General features: G+C 36.7%; 1 protein-coding gene across 1 annotated transcript; it reads left to right on the top strand.

The window, feature by feature from the left end:
* The first annotated feature begins 324 nt into the window (after nucleotides 1-324).
* On the top strand, nucleotides 325-4,461 carry LOC6569372 (secretory carrier-associated membrane protein 1). The gene is made up of 5 exons (XM_001995742.3): nucleotides 325-512; nucleotides 823-1,047; nucleotides 1,726-1,930; nucleotides 3,071-3,200; nucleotides 3,289-4,461. The coding sequence occupies exons 1-5, from the start codon at nucleotides 450-452 to the stop codon at nucleotides 3,695-3,697; spliced, it is 1,032 nt and encodes a 343-aa protein (XP_001995778.1). The 5' UTR covers nucleotides 325-449; the 3' UTR covers nucleotides 3,698-4,461.
* Nucleotides 4,462-9,051: the final 4,590 nt, after the last annotated feature.

A 9,051-nucleotide genomic window follows, 5' to 3' on the forward strand; every position in this document is an offset into this window, starting at 1 on the left:
ATATATATGCATATATATATAAAACTGAAAAGTGCGTGTGCATGTGTTAAGCTGTATTTTTAAATTAATAAAAGTTTCTTACGTTATACAAATATGTATTTGAATTTCGATTTTCAATTGCGCCGGTATCGATAACAAATTTTAGCCGAGTGCTTTTGCACAACTTTGCACATACGTATCGATACCATATCGATATAAACAATTGGCATTTGGTATTTTATTTTAATGAAAGAATACTGCATTTACATTTCAACAGTTGGCGAATGCGGTCACACCGTAAGTCGCGCAACTGGTCACATTGAATTCCAAAAAAATCGTCACTCAAAAGCAAAAGCGAGAAAAAAAGAGCCACAAGCAGATAAAAGAAGTGCAAATTTTTTCGCACAAAAGCGCAACAACAACAGCAGCAACAGCAACAACAACAGCGACAACAACAACAATAATATAAAATGTCCAGCAACGGTTTCGATGAAAATCCATTTGGCGAGCCCAATCTGGATAATCCATTTGCGGTAAGGCTGACAACAAAAAATTTCTGCTGCTGCTGATGAAAACCCCACACACACGCACACACACACACACACACACTACCAGTCATATATATATATGCATTTGTGTGAGTGTGTGTGCGTAGGTGCAACGACGACATCACGTATGCACATATGTGTGCGTGTGTCTCTGTGTGTGTGTGTTGTGTGTTTGTGTATGTGTGCCGCCTACGATTTGATTAACGTGTGCTTTACAACATTTTCCCTTTATTTTTTTCTGTATTGTTTTTCATTTGTGTCGTTTGTCGCCTGTCGCTTGTCGCTTGGTGTTCAGGATCCCGCCATACAGCAGGCGACACGAATGTCGACAAATGTCTCGTTGGAGGACTACAATCCATTCGAGGAGCAGTCAAAGCCCCAACTGCAAATTAACTCAACGAACACCGCTGCCGTCGTCCAGCCCCTATCACAGAACGTTGCCACACCACAGCCACAGAGGGGTGCACTATTCGCTGAGGGGCCCAGCACCAGCATACAAATCACCTCGGAGGAGCTTCAGGTAACAACACCCAACAATCAACATCAACGAAAATGCAAACCAAAGAAGGACTACTTAAAATTATAACCATCCTTCCCTTCCCTTGATATACTAATTTGATTATGTTGAATGCCTGTTCTGTTTTAGCCCATTGTTTCTATACATGCCACATATAGTATTTTGAGTTGGATACATATATATATATATATATATATATATTCTTATATGAATGATATCGAACTCAAATTGCAACTGCTCCAGTTAACAAATAATCAACATTCAAAATTCGATTCGATTCGCTTCGCTTCGGAGTGTATATCGATTAAGTATATCTTAAGTTAACTACAGCTTAATATAAGCAATCAATGATTTATTTTTGGATGTTAAGTTCATTCAACTCATAAGTAATGATAATCTTATTAACTTATTGATTTTATGATAATTACTTATTCATAGTTTATATCACAATTGAGTTGTATTTGAAGATGATCAACCAGTTGAGAAGTTAGGGTAGCTATTGTTCGACTATTCTTGCTTGATGTTGTGCATTGTTGCGGTTGCACTGCTGCGGCTGCAGTTGCAGTTACAAAATAGATACTCCCATAGATACAAATATATATTACTAACTTTGTCATAGTTGAGTGATTGATTTATCATTGTCTTTTTTCTGTTTTTGTTTGGTTTTGTGTCATATTACAGCGCCGCCAGGAGGAGTTGGATCGCAAGGCCGCCGAACTGGATAGACGCGAGCAGCAGCTGCAGGGTGGCAATGTGCCCCAGTTAAATAACTGGCCACCGCTGCCGGATAACTTCTGTGTGAAGTCGTGCTTCTATCAGGACTTCGAGGTCGAGATTCCGCCCGAGTTTCAAAAGCTTGTCAAGCACTTGTACTACATCTGGATGTGTAAGCAGCTTTCTTTCTTTCTTTTCTATTCATTTTCAATTTGTATTATCGCCTGCCTGCCGGTGTGTGTGTGTGTGCGTGTGTGTGTGTGTGCGTGTGTGTGTGTGTGTGTGTGTGTGTGTGTCAATATAAACACATTATTATTATGATTATGATTATGGTTATATTGAGACGCCCCAAAAGGCTGATAAGCAAACAGCACATTTGGTATTAGTCATAATGACTCGATTATGTGGGTGTGTGTGAGTGTGTGTGTGTGAGTGTGTGTGTGTGAGTGTGTGTGTGTGTGTGAGTGTGTGTGTGTGTGTGTGTGTGGGTGGGTAGTTGTAGATAGAGCAGCCACCATACGATTTAACTTTAGCTTAGCCAAGCAATCGAAATGTGAATTTACAATTGAGACTTGATAAAAGATTACTCATATTTTTTAGTTTATATTTGTGTGAGAGTTTAGTTTTTCTTCTTGGAATTTTATATTCTGTAACAGCAAGAGCAATATTGAAATATTGTATTGCTATTGCTGCAGCCACCAATTTGAACAGAGCAAATAGCAGAAAAGTGATATCAATCAATGCTTTTTTGCTCTACTCCGTTATTTGCCAGAGCAGAAGCAATTGCAAGTGCAGTAGCAATAGTAGTAGCAATAGATGTAGCAATAGCAGTAGCAATAGTAGTAGCAATAGTAGTAGCAGTAGTAGTAGCAGTAGTAGTAGTAGGAATAGCAGTAGCAATAGTAGTAGAAATTGGAGTAGCAATAGCAATAGTAGTAGCAATAATAGTAGCAATATTTGTACCAATTTTAGTAGCAATAGTAGCAATAGCAATAGTAGTAGCAATAGCAATAGTAGTAGCAATAGTAGTAGCAATAGTAGTAGCAATAGTAGTAGCAATAGTAGTAGCAGTAGCAATAGCAGCTACGCAGAGTAAAATATGGGATTGCTTTAGCAGTTGGCATAAGCTGCACACACTGCTCTCGCTCTGCTTATTGCTACAACTGCAGAAGAGAGCACATTAGGCAACTTGTTGCTCTTGCTTCTGACGGAGCTAGGCAGATTGCTATTGCTCTGTTACAGACAGAAAGCTGTAGAATTTAATTTGACATCCTGTTTTGCTAATCTTGATCGCTGTCCTTTGTAATTGCAGTTTACACTCTGACGCTGGCCGCCAATATAATTGGGTGTTTGATTTTGCTGTTTCACGAGGGCCACGTGGCCAATTTTTTTCTAGCCATTTTCTATATGATCCTCTTCACGCCCGCCTCCTACGTCTGTTGGTGAGTAACAACTATCTCTCTCTCTCTCTCTCTCTCTCTCTCTCTTACTCATTCACTGTCTCTGTCTTTGTCTGTTTGATGTGTTTAGGTTCCGGCCCGCTTACAAGGCATTCCGCAACGATTCGAGTTTCAATTTTATGGTCTTCTTTTTCGTGTACTTCTTCCAAACGGTGTACACGATTGTCCAGGCCGTCGGATTCCAGCAATTGGGCTATTGTGGCTTTATAACGGCGATCGTTCAGTTTGATAACACCGCCGCTGGCATCGTTGTTGGCCTGTTGCTGTTGATCGTTGCGTTCTGTTTTGCGACCACCGCCGGCGCCAATGTGCTGATGATAATGAAGATCCATAGCATCTATCGCAGCACTGGGGCCAGCATGGATAAGGCCAAGGCGGAGTTCACCACGGAATTTTTGCGTAATCAGCATGTGCAGGAGGCGGCCACATCGGCTGTTAGCTCGGCGGTTAATTCACAGTTCAACAATAGCAGATACTAAACGGGGATCGAATGCGATCAATCATCCACACATTCAAACAAACCAACAATCAATCAATCAATCAATGAACCAAACGCAAGCAAAAGCACAGTGAATCCACACACACTCACACACACACAGTCAAGCGATAAATCGATAATAATCTTAACTTATATATATATATATATATCTATATATATATATAGAAAAAGGCTTGAAAGCATAACTAATAACTAATTGCTTTGTGCATAAAACACACAATTCCTAAAATGCCGTCGTCCTTATTACAATTTAGCCACTGTAATAATCTAAATACACACTCACACACACACACACAATATATATATATATATATATACCTATAGACGATTTCTAAGTGTATCTGGATAAGAGGAAGAAGAGTTAACCAAATCTTCAAATGGCGCACGTTGCCTTCGTGAACATTCTGGCGTAAAAAAGGAAAGCGAAAGCACCTACACAACAAACAACAACAACAAAGAAAAACAGATATATATATATACATATACATATATATATCTACTATATCTAATATATAAATATAATAGGTACTTACTTTAGTAGTACGCATTGAGATGGGAATGCTTAAAGATTTAACACCAACAAAAAGTGTCCTAATGAAATTACTAAGTTATAAAACAACAACAACAATAACAACAACATCAAAATGCTTGCACAGCCAAAATCGATAACCATTTCGATAACTGCTCGAGCGCTATGTGTATGTATAACGATAACGATAATGATGATGATGATGCGATAAGGATTATGAAAAAAAAAGTTCTGCTGATAATAATTATGTTTTCTAGTTGTTTAAGTCCGGTATATATATCTCTATACACACACATATGTGCATCAGACATCATACATACTTAGCGTACCACATACATATATACATACATACATAAATACATACCATCTCTACATATAAATGTATTTAAAGTTTAAACACAAGGCATAAATTATACAAAACAAGTTTTTGATCTTTATCTAGCTGAAAAATTGCGCATTGTATCTCCTCTTGCAACAATGAGTTATTATTATTATTATTATTATTATGATTATTATAATTATAATTATTGCTGTTGTTTCCCCAACTCCTCCTCTTCCTGTCGCGTATTTTGTAATTGTAATTGTTAAACATATATATATATATTTATATATATATGAATACAGCATATAAATATTAACGAGTAAATGGTGTGTGTGTTTTTTTAAACCTACCTTTTTGTTGTGCACATTGATTATTTGCTTCTGCCTAGAAAACAAATCGAAAAAAGACAACAAAAAAACAAAAAAACGCAAAAAAAACGCATTACAACAAATTCAAATAAAAAATAATATTTATAGACGTAATTTTGTTCAAATTTTTGGCATTTGGTATGGATTATTCTCTTTTTTTATGAATGGCAACTGGCAAAAAGAATACTTTTTGATTTACATTCAAAGAGAGCATAACCGACTGTTTCGAACACTCTGTTATACCCAAAAAATTCTCGTGAAGGCAGTCAAGTTGTTACCAGTAGGCAGATACCTTTCAATTTGGTGGATATGGCTCAAACAGGAATGATCGGCTTTGTATCCAAAGATTACTTACCCTTTTTAATGGCAAGTTAACTCGCCGATGTTGGTCCGGATTACCAGATATCATGATTTAAGTTATTCTTTTATTTATATATTTGTTCTCTGTTTCTGGACGAACTAAATATTCCAAATTTTATATAGAGGATCGTAATCAATCAATCATCAAAGCCAAAGGTATGTCAAGATTTAATGGTCAACTTATCGGTCAATGTGAGCTTAACAACAATCTGTTCTCAGGCTGGTTTGGATTGGGCTGATATATAATTATTGTATAACTATATTCAGAGGATAATCAGCAAATTTTATTATTAAAATGAACATGAACCAGATCGATTCCACTTCAGTGACTCAAGCTATATACAGCAATTGTATATGTTACTCAACAATATTAGTGATTCTTTCACAACGAATAAATTCATTGCCAGTAGACCCATAAACCAATAGACCCATAGATCTATAGATCTATATTTGTGTGGTTTTATCGATTGCAATTATCGTTGTTATCGATTTCCTAGCGCCTCAGACGTAACAATTTTATATTTAAGAGTTTTTTTTAAATGTTTAAAATGAATATGATTTTATACATTTTGTATATATTATATATGTATATATTCAATGCTACATTATTTGTTTTATATTTAATTTCAATAGTTTACTATTTATAGGGTTTTGTTCTTCAAAATAAGAGTTGTACTTTATGGGATGAGAGATGTGGATTCCCGCAATTGTAATAAAGAAAAGAAAAGCAATTTAAAGTGCTCGAGTCAATAGTGGCCGACTAGCAGATACCCAGTACCCAGCCCTAATACACGGACGATGTTGCTAATTTCTCTATACTCTAAAAATAAGCATTAAAAAGACTTGATTTGATTTGAATTCATTTTCAATCATTTTATTTGAAATATCATCATTTAATTTATTTATTTTAACTTGATATTATATATTGTTATTGGTAACTTTGTTTTAGGCAACATTATAATATATATATATACAACTTTTCAAGATTGAAGAAAGCTCCTTTCGTTTCCAAGATAGATTCCCACAATCATAGAATATCCTCTCTACCCTATTGTTAATGGGTATAAAAACTGTATAAAAACAAGCTTCACATCATTTTTTGAAATATTGCCAAAAACATTTTTGTGTGTGTGTGTGTGTGTGTGTGTGTGTGTGTTTGTGTGTGTGTGTGTGTTTATTTTTAGAGGAATCCTCTAAATGCCTGCACTTGTCACGACTGCAGCAGTGGAGACAGCATCAGCATCAGCTTTTTATGCGGGCAAATTTTGCGCAAAAAGTGGGATATGAGGGTTGTTTGTTGGTTGAGAGGCTGCCGCATTCCTACACTTAGAGAAAAAAGCTGTTCATATTGTACAAGTACAAGCGTTCAAGAATATAACTCCAATATGCATATTGATAGAGTCTTTGGATTGTGCCTCTCGCCTTGATTTTGGGATTCGTATTCTGATTCTGATTCTGATTCTTTCTGGCAGCTTCCTCTTTCGTCCTGATCGGAACTGCAAAACTAACTTGACTGTTTAATTGGGAAGAATCAGTGTACTAAGCTTAAGCCAAGCATCGTTCTACGACCAGCAAGAGTAGGAAGATGGATGTCTTAGTAGGTAAGTTAATATTAGTATTCCAGTTAGGCCGAAATTCTTTCTATACAGATTACATTTTCTATCCTGGATCGACAAGGAACATTAAAAGTCAAATATAAAGCGTGAAAATTGTTCTTTCAAAATATATTTTAGTACATATTATAATCGTAAATAAAGCTAGTATCAAATGCTGTACAATGGTACATTGGTCTCTTTGGCGCTTATCCTTTGTTGCAGTCGGATAATGTCATATACAGAAGTATATATGCACTTGATAATTTCCGTTTAGATGCTTCTCGCTGCTCATATATATTTCATTATACCACTTTGAAGAGCTTTCATTTAATTTGAACTTAAATATTTATACGCGTTATAATTCTTGACCAAATATGCTCAAGTGTGGCTTGTACCCCCCGCCCCCTCTCTTTCGCTGGCGGAAAATCCTTTTTTGGCACACGCTTGGCAAGGAGAAGAAGCAGCAGCAGCAGCAGCAGAGGAAGAAGAGAAGCTGACGTATTGCAAGCAGGTGGCAAAGTGGCAGCTTGGCATTTAAGCGTTAGTTTGGTTGCTTGGCGTCGCTAATTGCTGCTTGACAACAAATTGCGGTTGATTGCATTGCGCCGCAGAAGGACGACAGACAGATGGACAGACAGACAGACGGACCGACAGACGGACCGACAGACAGACAATCGAACAGAGCCTTTAAATCAACCGTCACTTAACGAGTGTGTGTCCATCAAGTCACCCCCTGCCCCGCCCCCTCCAATACACAACATATCGATTTAATGTTCCTGCCCCCTTCGAATACCGCCCCAAATGCCAAGAATAGCTGACCTGACCCAAGACAAATTCAACTCAACTGAGCTGAATGAGAGTGCCACCGTACACTCAGAAAAAATATGGCCAACTGGAATCTAGATGGTTTTTGCAGAAATTTCTAAATATATATTTACACATATAAATAAATATATATTCATTTGTAGATATGCAAGAACAGAATTCGTACAGTTCAGAAAGGAATAAAGAAAAGAAAAATCCTTAAAACAAATTTGAGTTTTTTGGATATATACTTTCTGAACAATATGTTAGGTTATTCGGGTGCCAAAAGTATATATGGCGATTTGCAGAATGTTTAGGGATAGTAGGAGAAAAGATTGATGAAAGCTGCAGTCAGTTTTTGAATGTTTTTTCAATCAGTTTCAAATTCGAAAGCAAATTGAAAACAAAAGAGTTTATTTTTGCGATTTCGGTATATATCCACACTCTTTTACGGTATTTTGAATTTATGTTCTGATTTCGATTTCGATTCTGATTTTGAGTTTCAATTCAGTTTCAATTCCAATTTCGATACCGGTTCGACAACCTGTTAAAAACCTTTATTGCAATTTGAAGTGCTTCGCAATACTTAAATGAACTCAATTCAAGTGCAGAGTTTAATTGTAATCAAGTTTGATTGATGTACATTGATTAATACCAATACTAAAGCCCTTCGTTTCCCCCACCACATTCCCTTGACTCTGTAAGCTGTCGATGCAGGAGCTCTGCAGATCCTGTTGCTGCTGCTGCTGCTGCTGCCTTGTCTCGTTGCGCTTCCAATTAGGCACCAACTGAGCAAGTGGGCAAATGAGCAAAAGGGGGCGTGGCGTCAAGTCGGTCCAATTTTTCACACTATACGGAAGTATTATTTGGGTCACATTTCCTGCTGATTTTAATTAAAATCTTCTTCGGCCAACGTCCTCGGGCGGAAGTACAAATTTCCAGCAGTTACAAAACTCACAGAAATACCCTACTCAGTGCCCCTCTACTACACTCCCTCTCCCTCTTCCTCTCCCACTCTCTCTGTCTCTCACACACACAAACGCACACAGTGCCCGACTTAGTGACTTTAAGTGTTGCCAAGGCGCAGTCGAGAGCGCAAGTTAATCAGTGGTGCCAAATCGGCTTCTTTTCTGCTCTGAAAATGTTTAGAAAACTGACCCAAAACTAGAAAATATGTTGTTTATTTTATTTGTAAATAATTTCTAAATATTCAAAAAGAAAACAAAACTTGTTTATATCAGAAAAGCTTTTTCAAATGTTTTTTTTAAATATCTAAAAATTTCCAAAAAAAAAATAATTCTTTGCAATAGAAAAGTATTTTTTTCTAGTCTTTTATATTTTTAATAGTCTTTCTAT

Source organism: Drosophila grimshawi, unplaced genomic scaffold (genome assembly GCF_018153295.1).
Source record: "Drosophila grimshawi isolate 15287-2541.00 unplaced genomic scaffold, ASM1815329v1 contig_848, whole genome shotgun sequence".
Classification (NCBI taxonomy): Eukaryota; Metazoa; Arthropoda; class Insecta; order Diptera; family Drosophilidae; genus Drosophila; species Drosophila grimshawi.